This window comes from Staurois parvus, unplaced genomic scaffold, assembly GCF_062004578.1.
Source record: "Staurois parvus isolate SC_StPar_1 unplaced genomic scaffold, SC_StPar_1.0 ptg000059l, whole genome shotgun sequence".
NCBI classification, from domain to species: Eukaryota; Metazoa; Chordata; class Amphibia; order Anura; family Ranidae; genus Staurois; species Staurois parvus.
The window spans coordinates 4215856-4233975 of record NW_028317855.1 but is presented as its reverse complement, the minus strand read 5'-3'; the positions used below and the strand labels follow the sequence as shown (position 1 = coordinate 4233975).

Sequence of the window (18120 nt, the reverse complement as noted above, 5' to 3'; positions counted from 1 at the left end):
GAATTGTAGAGATACTGGAACAGTATTTTCTAAGATACAGGAAAGAGAAGGGATGGGGAGGGTGTTGCGAGTTAGTTCACCTCTTCATTTTGGTGAAAAGGTGAACTTACCTATGAAGGAAGTATATTACTGCATATTGACTATGAAATTCTCAAGAGGCTGTACCTTCCACTTCCTCTGGTCTTGCCCAGTCAGCACGTTTTTGGGCAGGTCAATATACTCCTATCCAAATTTACAAAAAAAAAAATCACTTTAAATCAATCGACTCGTCTCGAGTCCCTACTTACAAAAACATTTACAAATGGATGTAAGAATTTACTGAGCACATTCTAACACACTGCTTGATAGCATGGAAAAGGAAAAAAAAACCATCATTCATGCCTGTGTTATACAGCTACAGTTGTGTTAAAAATAATAGCAGTGTTTTGAAAAAGGTGAATAAAGCTCAAAATCCTTCTAATAGCTTTTATTTCCATACACACAAATGCATTGGGAACACTACACATTCCATTCCAAATCAAAACATGAAGAAAAAGATCAAATTTGTGTTGTTTCTCTAAAATAGTTTTAGAAAAGTGAATATTAGACTGTTCAAAAAAATAGCAGTTTTTGTATTCTTCTTTACAAACTCAAACATTCACTATATAAACTGAAAAATGTTTGAAGATTTTGCTTTCCTTTGAATGACTTAATGAATATTTTGTTGTATAACCACTGTTTCTGAGAACTGCTGTACATCTGTGTTGCATGGAGTCAACCAACTTCTGGCACCTGTGAACAGGTATTCCAGCCCAGGATGATTGGACTACATTCCACAGTTCTTCTCTATTTCTTGGTTTTGCCTCAGAAAACTGCATTTTTGATGTCACTCCACAAGTTTTCTATTGGATTAAGATCCGGGGATTGGGCTGGCCACTCCAAAACGTCAATCTTGTTGGTCTGGAACCAAGATGTTGCATGTTTACTGGTGTGTTTGGGGTCGTTGTCTTGTTGGAACACCCATTTCAAGGGCAATTCCTCTTCAGCATAAGGCAGCATGACCTCTTCAAGTATTCTGATGTATTCAAACTGATCCATGATCCCTGGTAGGCGATAAATAGGCCCAACACCGTAGTATGAGAGACATCCTCATATCATGATGCTTGCACCACCATGCTTCACTGTCTTCACAGTGTACTGTGGCTTGAATTCAGTGTTTGGGGGTCGTCTGACAAACTGTCTCCGGCCACTAGACCCAAAAAGAACAATCTTACTTTCATCAGTCCACAAAATGTTGCGCAATTTCTCTTTAGGCCAGTCAATGTGCTCTTTGGCAAATTGTAACCTCTTTAGCACATGTTTTTTTTTCAGCAGTGGGACTTTACAAGGGCTTCTTGCAGATAGCTTGGCTTCACATAGGCATATTCTAATTGTAACAGTACTCACAGGGAACTTTACGCCTTCTTTCATCTTCCTGGAGCTGATTGTTGGCTGAGTCCGCGCCATTTTGGTTATTCTTCTATCCATTCCAATGGTAGTTTTTCGCTTTCTTCCACATCTTTCAGGTTTTGGTTGCCATTTTAAAGCATTTGCAATCATTTTAGCTGAGCAGCCTATCATTTTCTGCACTTCTTTATATGTTTTCCCCTCTCCAATCAACTTTTGAATCAAGGTACGCTATTCTTCTGAACAATGTCTGGAACGACCCATTTTCCTCAGAATTTCAGAGAGAAATGCACTGTAACCAGCATGTACAACATTTGCTGCCTTCCTTCCTTAAATAAGGGCAATAATTGCCACCTGTTCTTCAAAGAATGAATGACCTCACTAATAGAACTCCACACTGCTATTATTTTGAACATGCCCCTTTCAATTAGTAATTCAATTACACAGAATCAGCAGCATGCATGTCATGACTGTTGGGTCTGTTGGATTTCTATTACTCTACTACACCTGCTAGTAAATTATTTGCCATGTAAAAATATCATTTCTACCAGAAACAGTGATTGATCAGGTTAGTGATGTCTGACTGCTATTCTTTTGAACATAACTGTATATCAAAGAAATAAAAGACATGGAAACCACAATAACATCACAAAGATTTCCCAGCACACTCAGAGGGAGGGAATATTGGCATCGATGAACACAACACAGAAATGGGAGTTCTTCAAAAAGACTATGTGAACACACTGCAAAAGTTAAAAAAAGCTATAGATAATAAGAAAAGAGCTTTTATTCAATATAAAAATGAAGGAATGCTATCATAGTTAAACATTAAAAAGAATATAACAGAATATGCAATAATATGCTGCGTAAACACTTGTATTGTGAGTTCCCATATTTGATGGCGTTTCTGTAATGTAACATTGATGGATCTTTGGGACCACGGTATACAGAGGAGCCTTGACATGAGCACTGTGGATTCCACATATATTTGAAAATGTGTGCAACAAAACCTTCTGTTGTAAGACAGGGTAGATTTGGTTTGTTTGCAAGCTATCTGGTGAGTTACATAGTTAGTCTGGCTGAAAAAAGACAAAAGTCCACCCAGTTCAACCATTATAAAAAAAGTTATAATCCTATACCCATAGCTGATCCAGAGGAAGGAAAAAAAAACAAAACAAGCAAAGCATGATCCAATTTGCTCCTGCAGGGAACAAAAATTCCTTCATGATCCCCCCCGAGAGGCAATCGGATATTCCCTGGATCAACTTTACCTATAAATGTTAGTATCTAGTTATATTCTGTGTATCTAGGAAAGAATCCAAGCCTTGTTTTAAAGCAATCAGAACCAACTCTTCCACATTTTCACAGCTCTTACTGTGAAGAAATCTTTCAGTGTTTGGAGATTAAATTTCTTTTCCTCCAGAGGTAAAGAGTGCCCCCTTGTCTTCTGTGATGACCTCAGGGTGAATAGCTCTACACCGAGTTCACTATATGAACCACTGATGTATTTATACATTTTGATCATATCCCCCCTTGTTTTAGAAGCTGCAGCTCGGCATTGCATGCCATTATTAAGCTTGTGATCTACCAGAACACCCAGATCCTTCTCCACCATTGATTCCCCCAGTTGTACTCCCCCTAGTATGTATGATGCATGCATATTCTTAGCCCCCAAGTGAATAACCTTACATTTAATCTCAGACCCTATATCGTTTATAAATATATTAAAAAGTAAGGGTCCCAACACTGAACCTTGGGGTACACCACTGACAACCCTAGACCAGAGTATGAATCATTAACCATTACTTTGAATACGATCTTTTAGCTGGTTTTCTATCCGTTTACATATGGATTTTTCCAAAGCCGTAGACTTTACCTTACACATTAGCCGTGTGTGGGGAACTGTGTCAAACGCTTTTGCAAAATCCAAGTACACCACGTCCACCGTCACCCTTCTGTCCAAGGTTTTGCTCACCTCCTCATAAAAAAAAAAATCAGATTTGTTTGACAACTTCGGTCTTTCATGAATCCATGCTGTCTGTTGCTTAAAATATTTTTTTCCAGCAAGAACTCATCTATGTGGACTTTTATTAAAGTCTCCAGTATCTTCCCAACTATAGAAGTTAAATTAACAGGTCTATAAGTACTTGGTAAAGATTTTGACCCCTTTTTAAATATAGGCACCACATTGGCCTTATACCAATCCAGTGGTACTATGCCAGTCATTAAGAGTTCCTAAAAATTAGAAACAATGGCTTTGAAATGACAGAGCTCAATTCTTTAAGGACCCATGGGTGTATGCTATCCGGTGCAGGTGCTTTATTCACCTTTTATTCTGTCTAAATATTTTTGGATCATATCAATTGTGAGCCAATGTGGATCATCTGGAGTGTCAATACCATGCCCATTATGGACAAGAGCTCCCCCATGCTCCTTTGTATACACAGAGCTGAAGAAGTTGTTTAATAAATTTTACCTTCTTTTTGTCCCCAGTCACCCACTATAGATTATTTTGTAAAGGGCCTACATGCTCAAACTGGACCTTTTTACTATTAATATATTTGAAGAATTTTTTTGGGGTTGGTCCTGCTATCTTTTGCAATCTGTCATTCGTTTTCAATTTTTGCGGCCTTTATAAAACATTTTTTTTGCACCAAACAATTGATCACTATAAGCAGGGCCAGTGCTTCCACTAGGCAAACTACCGTAGGTGGCTGCCTAGGATGCACTGCCACCTAGGGGCACCTGGGCATAGCGCAGGCCGACACTCTGTGTGGGATGCTGCCACTTCATGAATGATCCTTCAGCTGAAAGGAGGGGCGGCAGAGGGTAGGAAGATGCCGGGTGTCTGGGGCCAGTGTAGCAGCTGAGCTACCACTTCTTCCAGTGTTCCTCTCCGACTCAGTCCCTTACTGCAAGCTGGGTGGCAGCTGCTGATCACTGTGGAGTTCCAGCCCTTCTCTTCCCATTCTTCAGTGGAGGTGGAGGTGCGCCTGCGGAGGAAGGTAATGTCTGACTCTAATAGCTTGTGTCTGTGTGAGTGCGACCTGGCTGGCCGGACTTCCATTACATGTACAATGTGTCAGTCAGTGAGGATATCATCATGATCCCACAGCCTGCTCTTCTAGTGCCTGCTGATCTGTGTCAGTGTTGGTGGCGATATGTTGTGTTGAATCTGTCACTGTGTGGGATCGCTCAAATCAACTGCCTGCTGTTACAGCATTTTATCTCCCCCCATTGCCTGGGGAATTCCTGCCTGGGATCTTTCAGAGTGTAGAGCCATCATGCTCCACTCATTGCAACTGTCACCCCGCCACTGACAGCCACAGATACAGTCCATCTGTGACGCTGGTTTTGTCTTTAAGTAAACATCTGTAAAGCTCAAACATAACAGGCTATTAGTCATGGAAAAAATTATATCAGAATCTGATATGTTTATAACAATCCTTGGATTAATTATTCTTCCTACTTTATATCAATAAGGGCAAACTCTCCTTGCAGAAACCATAAAACACATTCTTCAAACTGCAGCCCTTTCATAGATAGAATATCTTTAAGAAGTTCAAACTGTGGGACAAGATGACCAAACAAATTAGTACTATGATATAATACAACATAATCTATAAATTCTGTTTGGTCCTTGTTGCAGTAATGTAAATTTTACTTAACGTACAACTAAATAAAACCAAAAAAAAAAAAATACCTACACCAGTGTATGATAAAATTATAAAATAATGTGTGCAGTAAATTTAATTTATACCTTTACTGAAAGCAAATGTCGATTTTTCAATTGTAAAAAAGCAATTGATTACATTGAGTATGATTTTGTGAATTAAGAGGAGAGAGAGTGAAGAAGAAAAAAAAAAAAAGTGTACTTTTTCTGAAAATAGCCAAACTTCTATTCAATAAAGACGGATCCAAAAGTACTCCAAACCTGATATCACTGACACACATATGAACGTACAAGGACTGCCACCATTCACAAATGATGGGTTTACAAAAGTCCTACACTACTGACACTTTTAGGCTGCTTTCACACTGAGTTTTTTAAATGCTTTTGTGGTAAAAAAAAAAAAGCACAAGAAAAGCTAATGAAAAATGCTTCCCTATGTAGGTCTATGATTGTTTTCACACTGGGGAGTTGCACCTTCTTTGTGGTGTAAAAAATCCTGCTTGCAGCATTTTTGCAGCATGTTTGTTCAGTTAAAAAAAAATGCACCAAACACACCTCTTCCCATTGAAATCAATAGAAACCCCCTCAAAAACACACCCGAGAAGAGTTTTTGATGCAGTTTTTAAGTCACGTCCTTTAAAAAATGCACCAAAAGAGCAGCGGCGGATCAATGTGAAAAGTAGCCTTATTCAGCAAGCAGCAGAGCTCTCCGGCAGGTACAAAGTTATTCTTAAACACATGCTGCTTTTTCCACCAGTTAAAAAGGTAACTGAAAAAGTAGCTTCTACAATTTAGTTACATTACGCTGCCTATTTCAAGCAATCAATAACATTTAAAACCAGTTACAAAAGACGGGCCAGAAGAAGAAATGAGGAACATACTCAAGTTAGCAAGTGGACTTCAAGATGATTATAGACAAATATCCAGTTCTCGACACAAACCAAGAATTGTTAGTATTAAAGTAAATTTGCTGGTCCAGTATTTTTTTTTAACCAGATGTGCAAGATACGCTAAGCAAATAAAAGAAGTAGAGCGGATGCATGCAACAAGTATAGTACTGACATAATTGCAAATGCACCACATTGGCTTAGAGCAGTATTAAACCCAAACCCAAAAAGGTAACATATTACAGCTTACTAATCATTAGATGTGGTGGCTGCATCTGTTATCTTTTTTTTAGGCTATTTTCCCTCTGTTTTTACCTGGTAATCTGGCAAGTAACACATCTCCTGTATCACATTATCCCCACTCTGCATTAAGGAGCACAGAGATGCTTACAATTATTATATTATTATTACACAGGATTTATATAGCACCAACAGTTTGCTCAGCGCTTTGCAATATAAAAGGGAGACAATACAGCAACAATACAATTCAATACAAGAGCGATAGGAGGGCCTTGGAGCTTACAACGATCAGCTTTCATATATAGTAATAAATTATTGATCCCAAAAGGGAAACAAAAAAAAGCTTTCTATAATGGATTATAAAGTGTACTCACTTTTGTTTCCAGTGGTTTAAACATTAATGGCTGTGTGTTGAGTTATTTTGAGGGGACAGCAAATGTACTGTACACTATTATACAAGCTGTACACTCACTACTTTACATTGTAGCAAAGTCATTTCTTCAGTGTTGTCACATGAAAAGATATAATAAAATATTAACAAAAATGTGAGGGGTGTACTCACTTCTGTGAGATACTGAAGATAGGGAGGGAGGGAGTAATTGATGCTTGGACTAAACTTCCAGCAGAGGTAGTGAGCCAGTCTACAGTAAATAGCTTCAAACATGCTTGGAACAACAAAACTCCAACAATACTCCAACAAAAAAGAAGTAAACCAACTCCCCCAAGAACGAACACACAAACACAAAAACGGGCATTCTATGGACTACTCGGTCTTTTTCTGCTGTCACTTTTCTATGTAAATGACAGCTGTGCATTCAGCAATTTGCCTGGAGTTCAGGCTTAATCCATTTATGACTGAATATGCATTCGTAAGTAACGCATTACTAATATATAGCAATGTGTATAAAATACTGATATATTAACCTTTTACCTTTAGTAGTCTGTAATAATGAACAGGTACATCTTCCAGAACACAGGACTCTCTAATGAAATTTAGAACAGCTTCTTTCACAGACATTCCTTGAAGTTCCTTGTGCACCTCAGGAGCATGTTTCAAAATATAATCAGCCCCTCTTTTTGCAATGATCTGTGAAAAATTTAAAGAATATAGTTTACGTGCATAGATTTTTCTATCTTTAGAATAACACATCTCTCATGCAAATGCTAAACATACATTTTCTGGAGAAACCGAGTTATTCTTGTTGTACAGTCTCTCTGGTAACAGAGTATAAGAGTCAGGATGAATTATATTCAAATCAGTTTCCCACTTAAAAAAATGTTGGGTTTTGATACACATTGCTTTGACTTGGGTTTCTTTAGCCTTTGAGTGGTAATTTGTCTTAGTGTCTTTCCAATGTCACCTGGACAGCAGCTATTTATCCCAATGCTTTTTTTAAAACAATATTGGTGGCTCCATGCCATCTGTAGCACTGTACATGCCTGCTTTTAGTTAGTCAACCAGCTTTTGGGTTTCAAATCCTTCTACACTATATTCCATAGAAGCATGGCCTAATCCAGACCCCTCATAAGAAGAAAAAAAAAATGTCACCATTTACTAATTTCTGTGCTCAGCAAGACCACTGGCTGAATGAAAAAATCTGAACCATGTATGGCCAGCTGAAGGAAACACTCTGGAACTTGAGGGGTTCAAAAGCTAAGTCCATCAATTTCAGAATGAGTTTAGAAACTTTCTTTGGGCAAATAAACAGCATAGGGTGAATACTAGCAATCTAGCTAAACACATATTGCAAGAAGGAATATACTTCCAAGACCCAGTACTATATTACAGAGCTGTGCATATGTCAAAGGTTATTGAATGGAACAAATATACCACCATAAAATTATGGGCTCATCTGGAACAGCACCAGCTAAATATACCACTACAGGACCTACTTTCATTACCACACTCACATAGAGCAACGGCGAGACAACACTTCTTGATAGGAGTAACCCTTCAAACTTTGATCGAAGAAGGGAGACTTGTGTCAAATAACACACACCTCCTTTTACACCTGAATTCTTAGCCATTCCTCTTTTGTACCAGGCAGCTCAGATTGAGGATACCAAAAATACAGGCTTTGACTGGTCCCCTCTATTACTAGGGAGAGCTGCCCATATCAGAAATGTTCTCCTATCGTTACCCAAACCAAAAGGGCAAAGAAGTCTGTTATGCTGCCTACCCCATTTGAACGCCCATGTCTGGACCCTGCTCCACTAGAAAAACGATGTCCCACAGTACGTTCTTAAATGGGGAAAGGATCTTAGACTCTCACTGTCAAATGTTCAATGGAATATCCTCCTTTAAAATTTGCCCACAAATCATCAATAGCATATAAAAAAATATAAGAATCCGGTTTCAAAATCTCATTGAGATGATATAGGGTACATTCAACCCTACACAGGTTATCTGCGGGTCTCTCTGCTATGTTGGCAATGTCAGAAGTAACCAGGTACAGCACTACATATCTTCTGGGAGTTCTCAATTCTCAGAAACTTCTGGGATGAGATACGAACCTACAGCAAGAGCCTCACAGACACTAACTTGGGGATCAACTCCAAGGCATATTTGCTGATCCTAAACCCTTTGGTTTTGATATAGGTACAAACACTCCCTGTTGATATACTTAAAGGCCACTTCACACTAGTGCAGTGATTGGCGTTTTTCTGCACTGCAAAATTGAGGCCACTGCTAGGACACATAGAAAAATGTTGGCAGCACAGTGACTAAATGGTTAGCACTTCCGCCTAGCAGTACTAGGGTCGTTGGTTCGAATCCCAGCCATGGCACCACCTGCCTGGAGTTTGCATGTTCTCCCTGTGCCTGCGTGGGTTTCCTCTGGGTACTCCGGTTTCCTCCAACACTCCAAAGACATGCTGGTAGGTTAATTGGATCCTGTCTAAATTGGCCCTAATATGTGTATGAATGTAAGTTAGGGACCTTAGATTGTACACCCCTTGAGGGTTAGGGACTGATGTGAATGTACAATATATATATGTGTAAAGCGCTGCGTAAATTGATGGCGCTATATAAGTACCTGAAATAAAATAAATGTTTCCTATTCACACTGAAATACAGCCCAGAGCTGCACTGCAGTTATCGGAGATAAAATGCAGGCATGCTGCATTTTATTGCAGCACACTGGACATGATAGCATTTCACTGTGCTACTCTACGATAACATGAACGGAGAGTCATTTTTGAGCATGTCAAATAAAGTTTGTACAAAAAAAATTAAGAGGAGCTGTGTGATGTGCTGAATTGCACACCACACTGCCCCCTACTGCCGGCTCACTGCAGCCAGAACAGATTGCTGCGGTTTTACTGTGAGGCAGCTGTCCATTTAATGTGAACGGGCCCTTAACATAGCTAAGACATGTATTTCCCTTCAATAGAAGCAAACCTCAACCCTTTAACCATGTGGTTATAAACCTCTACTCTATGGAAAATTGTGTTGCCTCACATAACCAAAGTGAGTGAATCGGGAAGACCTGGTTTTACTGGGCTGACTTTACAGCCACACAGGACTATGGAAACACTCTTTACAGGGAATAATTTCTTTCTAAATTAAAATCGCCCGTTAAGTTTACTAACACTGATTATATATATACACATACATACACATACATACATACACAGTTGTGTTCAAAATAATAGCAGTGTGTTGAAAAAAGTGAATAAAGCTCAAAATCCTTCTAATAGCTTATATTTCCATACACACAAATGCATTGGGAACACTACACATTCTATTCCAAATCAAAACATGAAGAAAAATACATCAAATTTGTGTTGTTCCTCTACAAAAATTGAAGAAAAGTGAATATTAGACTGTTCAAAGAAATAGCAGTGTTTGTATTCTTCTTTACAAACTCAAACATTCACTACATAAAACTGAAAAATGTTTGAAGATTTTGCTTTCCTTTGAATCACTTAATTAATATTTCGTTGTATAAGCACTGTTTCTAAGAACTGCTGTACATCTGTGTTGCATGGAGTCAACCAACTTCTGGCACCTGTGAACAGGTATTCCAGTCCAGGATGATTGGACTACATTCCACAGTTCTTTATTTCTTGGCTTTGCTTCAGAAACTGCATTTTTGATGTCACCCCACAAGTTTTCTATTGAATTAAGATCCGGGGATTGGGCTGGCCACTCCATAACGCCAATCTTGTTGGTCTGGAACCAAGATGTTGCACATTTACTAGTGTGTTTGGGGTCGTCTTGTTGGAACACCCATTTCAAGGGCATTTCCTCTTCAGCATAAGGCAGCATGACCTCTTCAAGTATTCTGATGTATTCAAACTGATCCATGATCCCTGGTATGCGATAAATAGGCCCAACACCGTAGTATGAGAAACATCCACATATCATGATGCTTGCGCAACCATGTTTCACTGTCTTCACAGTGTACTGTGGCTTGAATTCAGTGTTTGGGGGTTGTCTGACAAACAGTCTCCGGCCACTAGACCCAAAAAGAACAATCTTACTTTCATCAGTCCACAAAATGTTGCGCCATTCCTTTTTAGGCCAGTCAATGTGCTCTTTGGCAAATTGTAACCTCTTCAGCACATGTCTTTTTTTCAACAAAGGGACTTTGCGGCGGTTTCTTGCATATAGCTTGGCTTCACATAGGCGTCTTCTACTTGTAACAGTACTCACAGGTAACTTTAGACCTTCTTTGATATTCCTGGAGCTGATTGTTGGCTGAGTCCTTGCCATTTTGGCTGTTCTTCTATCCATTCGAATGGTAGTTTTTCGCTTTCTTCCACGTCTTTCAGGTTTTGGTTGCCAATTTAAAGCATTTGCGATCATTTTAGCTGAGCAGCCTATCATTTTCTGCCCTTCTTTATATGTTTTCCCCTCTCCAATCAACTTTTTAATCAAAGTACGCTGTTCTTCTGAACAATGACTGGAATGACCCATTTTCCTCAGAATTTCAGAGAGAAATGCACTGTAACCGGCATGTACAACATTTGCTGCCTTCCTTCCTTAAACAAAGGCAACAATTGCCACCTGTTTTTCAAAGAATGACTGACCTCACTAATAGAACTCCAGACTGCTATTATTTTGAACATGCCCATTTCAATTACACAGAATCAGCAGCATGCATGTCATGACTGTTGGGTTAGTTGGATTTCTATTACTCTACTACACCTGCTAGTAAATTATTTGCCATGTAGAAATATCATTTCTACCAAAAATAGTGATTGATGAGGTTAGTGATGTCTGACTGCTATTTCTTTTAACACAACTATATATATATATATATATATATATATATATATATATATATATATATATATATATATATATATATATATATATTGTCCAAGCAAATATAAATGATTAAGTACACTGTGGCAAAGAAGTATTTAGTCAGCCACCAATTGTGCAAGTTCTCCCACCTAAAAAGATGAGAGAGGCCTGTAACTGGCATCATAGGTAGACCTCAACTATGAGAGACAAAATGAGAAAAAAAATCCAGACAATCGCATTGACTGATTTGGAAAGAATTTATTTGCAAATTATGGTGAAAAATAAGTATTTGGTCACCTACAAACAAGCAAGATTTCTGGCTCTCACAGACCTGTACCTTCTTCTTTAAGAGGCTCCTCTGTCCTGCACTAATTACCTGTATCAATGGCACCTGTTTGAACTTGTTATCAGTATAAAAGACACCTGTCCACAACCTCAAACAGTCACACTCCAAACTACACTATGATGAAGACCAAAGAGCTGTTGAAGGACACCAGAAACAAAATTGTAGACCTGCACCAGGCTGGGAAGACTGAATCTGCAATAGACCAGCAGCTTGGTGTGAACAAATCAACTGTGGGAGAAATAATTAGAAAATGGAAGACATACAAGACCACTGATAATCTTCCTCGATCTGGGGCTCCACGCAAGATCTCACCCCGTGGGGTCAAAATGATCACAAGAACGGTGAGCAAAAATCACAGGACCACACGGGGGGACCTAGTGAATGACCTGCAGAGAGCTGGGACCAACGTAACAAAGGCTACCATCAGTAACACACTACGCCACCAGATCCTGCAGTGCCAGACGTGTCCCCTTGCTTAACCCAGTACTTTTCCGGGCTCGTCTGAAGTTTGCTAGAGAGCATTTGAATGATCCAGAAGAGGATTGGGAGAATGTCATATGGTCAGATGAAACCAAAATAGAACTGTTTGGTAGAAACACAACTCGTCGTGTTTGGAGGAGAGAGAATGCTGAGTTGCATCCAAAGAACACCATACCTACTGTGAAGCATGGGGGTGGCAACATCATGCTTTGGGGCTGTTTCTCCGCAAAGGGACCAGGACGACTGATCCATGTACAGGACAGAATGAATGGGGCCATGTATCGTGAGATTTTGAGTGCAAACCTCCTTCCATCAGCAAGGGCATTGAAGATGAAACGTGGCTGGGTCTTCCAACATGACAATGATCCCAAACATACCGCCCGGGCAACGGAGGAATAGCTTCATAAGAAGCATTTCAAGGTCCTGGAGTGGCCTAGCCAGTCTCCAGATCTCAACCCCATAGAAAACCTTTGGAGGGAGTTGAAAGTCCGTGTTGCCCAGCGACAGCCCCAAAACATCACTGCTCTAGAGGAGATCTGCATGGCGGAATGGGCCACATACCAGCAACAGTGTGTGCCAACCTTGTGAAGACTTACAGGAAACATTTGACCTCTGTCATTGCCAACAAAGAATATATAACAAAGTATTGAGATGAACTTTTGATATTGACCAAATACTTATTTTCCACCATAATTTGCAAATAAATTCTTTCCAAATCAGCCAATGTGATTGTCTGGATTTTTTTTCTCATTTTGTCTCTCATAGTTGAGGTCTACCTATGATGCCAATTACAGGCCTCTCTCATCTTTTTAAGTGGGAGAACTTGCACAATTGGTGGCTGACTAAATACTTTTTTGCCCCACTGTATATATGTATCTCATCTAAATTCCGATATGCAGAAAATATAAACAAGATAAAGTGACTCTTGTGCTTCGGTGACTCTGGACCCGGTACCAGTGCAAATAGTGATAAGGTAATGCGCACTCACTGGACGCACATAATAATTGTGCCTTATGTAAATAATCCAGATGTCATCAGATATAGAGAAGGTCAGGAGATGGGTGGTCCTCCCTCTAAGAGATGGTGGGTCATCAAAATGGATACTATGAAGTTGGTGTAGATGATCCTCGTCCTCTAGGGGTCCCCTTTCCAAGACCTGTTGTATCTCTTTAGGTATGAAGATCTCCACTATGAAGTATTGATCTGTCCTGGGGTGATGGGTCTGTGGCCTAAAGAACTCCCCCAGGGGGTAGGAACAGAAATACTCTATGGCAGCTGTCAGAGTCTCTCAGGACCATCCCTCCACTCCTCTACCACAGCCTCACCACTACCTCATATATACATATAAATATATATATATATACATATACATATATATATATATATATATATATATATATATATTTTAGCGCTGCACTTTTCTATTTATCATTGACTTTCCAGGGTGATATTGGTTACTTTTCTGTGCATAGCAGCTTGTTTTCATATTGAGGCGCTCGCACTTCTGTTCACATATTTCTAAGGGAAACCTATCCTGCCTCTACTCAGCATCTGAAGTTTTAATTTTCCCACCAACCCATCCTCACACAGTTATTACAGTTACTTTTTTTTATCACTTGCCCTTCCCCTTTAGGTTGCAAGTTCTCATGCGCAGGACCCTCTTGGCCTAAATTATAACTGCAATTGTACAATCTCTCTTTACAATGCACTGCACAAACTACCACATTTTTCACTCCATAAGACGCACTTTTTTCTCCCCAACAAAGGGGAAAAAATGTCAGTGCGTCTTATGGAGCGCATATGGAGCATCCAGTCTGGTATTTCCACTGCCGCCACCAGAATGGTGTCAGAATACCGGGCCAGCCGCTCAGCTCTTCTCTGCAGCAGAGCCTTACCTGTTCCTCGGTCCAGCGCTGTACAGTCTTCCTGCGCCGGCATCTGTGACAGCCTGGGTGCCCACTGCACATGCGCGAGAAGCGCTGCACTTTGTGAATGGTCCGGCGTCTTCTGGGACACATGACAGGTCCCAGAAGATGCCGGGCCAGTCACAAAGCAAAGCGCTTCTCGCGCATGCGCAGTGGGCACCCGGCACACTAAAGGGAGGACTTCAAATTCAGGTACCCGCTCCCTCCCCAAAGGTCCGCAGTCTCTTGGTCATCCCCTGTACTGTGTCCGCATTCTTTTGGTCATCCCCTGTACTGTGTCCGCAGTCTCTTGGTCATCCACTGTACTGTGTCCGCAGTCTCTTGGTCATCCCCTGTACCGAGTCTGCAGTCTCTGGGTCATCCCCTGTACTGAGTCTGCAGTCTCTGGTCATCTCCTGTACCGTGTCCGCAGTCTCTGGTCATCCCCTGTACTGAGTCTGCAGTCTCTGGTCATCTCCTGTACCGTGTCCGCAGTCTCTGGTCATCTCCTGTACTGTGTCCGCAGTCTCTGGTCATCGCCTGTACTGTGTCCGCAGTCTCTGGTCATCTCCTGTACTGTGTCCGCAGTCTCTGGTCATCTCCTGTACTGTGTCCGCAGTCTCTGGTCATCTCCTGTACTGTGTGTCTGCAGTCCATTGGTTCATAATATTTTTTTTCTTGTTTTTCTCCTCTAAAACCTAGGCGCATCTTATGGAGTGAAAAATACGGTATATAAATCTTGTATAATAAAATTACAGTGCATATTTCTTTTTTTTTCATACAAATACATAACAGCAGTGTAACGGTCTTCCTTTGTGCAAAATTTAGCAAATAAAATTAGAGAGGAATTTTATTGCACCCAGTTAAAATATACAGTCACCAATTTTCTGGAAAATATTTGAGAACTGCCTCCAATACCGGCTATAAAAACATGCAATAAAGTGTGCAGCAAAACTCTGGAATGTGATATTCCCTTCACAACACAAAGTTGGATTTCTACTTGTGGCTACAAATCTATTTGATACCTCCACACTATATTGTCCAAAGGAAAAGAACAAAGCCCTGAGGAAACAAAGCTCTCTAAGCCTAAAAAAAATGAATAACAACAATAATAATCAACTTTACTTTATATAACACCTTTAAAATTTAGCTTCTCAAAGCACTCTACAGGGAAACCACAGTTAATACACAGGATAAAACAAAGGAAAATTCTAAACGAAAAAAGTTTTTAGATTTGATTTGAATGAGTTTAGAGAAGATGAATCTCTGATTTTTTTCGGAAGTGAATTCCAGAGTTTTGGGGCATAGTAGGAAAAGGCTTTGTCTCCCATCCAGTGCAGCCGAGTAGGGAGGTGGCACACAGAACACCGGAGTTTGAGGAGCAAAGGTTACAAGGAGGGGAGTAAGTTGATAAAATTTCATACAGATAAAAGGGGTGCCAAGCCATGAAGAGCCTTATAAGTGAGCAAGAGGATCTTAAAAGTCTATGCGAAACCAAATGGGTTGCTAGTACAAAGATTCCAGGATCGAGGTAATATGGTCACTTGTACCAGACCTAGTGAGGATTCTGACTGCATACATTTTGTACATACGGTAGTTGATTAATAGTGGATTTATGTGAGAACACAAATGTATGAATCAGCTTTTTCAGCTACAGTGTATGAAGCAGCCAAGCAAGATTTCTTAAGTGGAAAAAAGATGACAACATTTGTACATGTGGATCAAAAGTGAAACTAGCATCAAATATCAATCCTAGATGTTTCAATTTGACTGAAGCTCAACTACAGTGCAATCTATAGATAGGGTATCAGGGCTGGCCTTACATAATTGATGGGGGGGGGGGGGTGCCAATAAGCATTACTTCAGTCTCATCAGTTTAATTGAGCATTGTACATACGCAACTACTGAATTTCCTATCTGTTGTAGTTTAGTATGCTGCTGACAAATAATGACACATTTGTGATCTGCAAATGAGCCACCTGCACAGAAGAGCGCTGCAACAACAACTGCATTATAATCATAGGACAGCAAGGAGAATAGCTATATACAGTGTTCCCTCGCCACTTCGCGCTTCATGTTTTGCGGCTTCAGTGCTTCGCGGGTCAGCAGCCACATTGTGGAAAGGAGCATTGTTTCATGTTGATGCGCGAGAGAGAAGGATTCCTGCATGTTAACCAAAGAGATGAGTTGACTCAGAGTACTGTACATACCACGGGCTTTCATAAAGGCGCGTGATTGGTTTCCAGTGTGACATCGACCAATAAGAGTACGAGTAGATTTATCCCTGTGAGTTGATTGTCTGCGCATCATTGCAGCCTCACCTAGCATCTTCTCTTGTTGTATCTCGCCAGTCTTGTCCATGATGTAATTAGTAATTATAATTGTAATTAGCACTGACACGTTTAAGTAAATATGTATACAGTACTGTTGTAATTTTTGTCTTAAATGAGTAAAGTATGAATACTGTTTACATATTTAAAACATTCTTGTACAGTACCCGCATACACAAAAATTCCTGGGGGCAAATACTACTTCGCGGTTTTTCAGCTTTCGCGGAAGGTTCTGGTCCCCATTAACAGCGAAAAACGAGGGATCACTGTAATTACATCTTTTTAGGATGCAATTATATAGCTATATATTCTGAGATATAGCTATATGTTCTGAGATTGTATTTTGGGTGGGAATTTGTAATTGTGTATGGCTTGTTCAGCTGTATTGTTTAAAGGATAAAGATCAGATAAAAAAAAACAAAACAAAAACAAAATAAACACAGAACAGCAACGTGAAAGTGCAGAAAAAAACAAAAAGAAGCTTTACTGAATAACATAATATTAAAATTTTTCAATTTTACAGACATCTGGTGTAGACTTGACGTCAAAGATTATAGCAAACTGTTCCTTTCATGACTTTTAGTCTTAAGATAAATGTTCATACCCAGTGTGGAAAGTAGGCCTCAGGTTCAAAGTAATTTTTCATGTGAGTTCTTTGGTTTCCACAATCAGCTTGAAGTGCATATGCTGCCAACAAAAAGTAAATCTCCTCTGTGTGAGTGCAATGGGATCTCAAGACTTGTTCTTTCAGGTGGTAATAATACAACTTTCTGGCTATTTTGTCACTGTGGTGAAATAAAAACAATGATATTGATAATCAATAAAATTATCTTTAGAAACAACCAACCAGATTCCACATTACCAGGCTTTAACATGTCTAGGTAAACTCACAATATTCATACACATCCATTTATCTTCATTTCAAGAGGGAAAAATACTTAAAAGTGGAGCTCCACCCAAAAGGGGAAGTTCTGCTTTAAGGACTGCTCCCCATTAAGGATTGGCACCTTGGAGGAGCGGGTACCCGAATTTGACAGGTGTCCTCCCTCCCTGTAGTCTTTTGGGACACGTGACAGAAGACTACAGGACCATTCACAAAGTGCAGGGCTACTTGCGCATGAGCAGCGAGTACCTGGCTTTGAAGCAGCAAGCTATCACAGCCGGGTGCCCACACTGAAGATGCCGCCCCTCCTGGAATACAGGATGGCCGGTGAAACGAGCTGCGGGGGACACACCACGGGACCGAGGAACAAGTAGGTGGATGTCATCAGCTACAGTTTTTGTAGCTGCTGACTTATTTTTTGACAGTTTAAGGGTGCTTATTTCAGATGATCCCCAAATGAGCAAACAGTGTGGTGTGGTAGTGGGGAAAGCAGAAATACAATTCTGGGCTGCAACAATAGAGGGAACTTTATTTAGACCTCATTTAATTATTGGGTACAGTTCTGGAGACCTCTCCTTTTAACTACTTGCCCTTCCGGAATATTTACCCCCCCCCTCCTGACCAGGCCATTTTTTTTTGCTATTAAGCACTGCACTCTTTCAACTGGCAATTCTGTGGTGAAGCAACGGTTTACCCAA

The 18120-nt window shown here is 40.1% G+C and overlaps 1 protein-coding gene across 1 annotated transcript in view; it reads right to left on the bottom strand.

Moving 5' to 3' along the window:
- FRMD1 (FERM domain containing 1) overlaps positions 1-18120 on the bottom strand; it is a 112922-nt gene that overhangs the window by 33779 nt on the left and 61023 nt on the right. The window contains exons 6-7 of the mRNA XM_089668557.1: positions 17144-17324; positions 7157-7312 (exon numbers count right to left, since the gene is read on the bottom strand). Of these exons, the coding sequence (XP_089524683.1) occupies positions 7157-7312; positions 17144-17324 (337 nt within the window). The remainder of the gene's footprint in view (positions 1-7156; positions 7313-17143; positions 17325-18120) is intronic.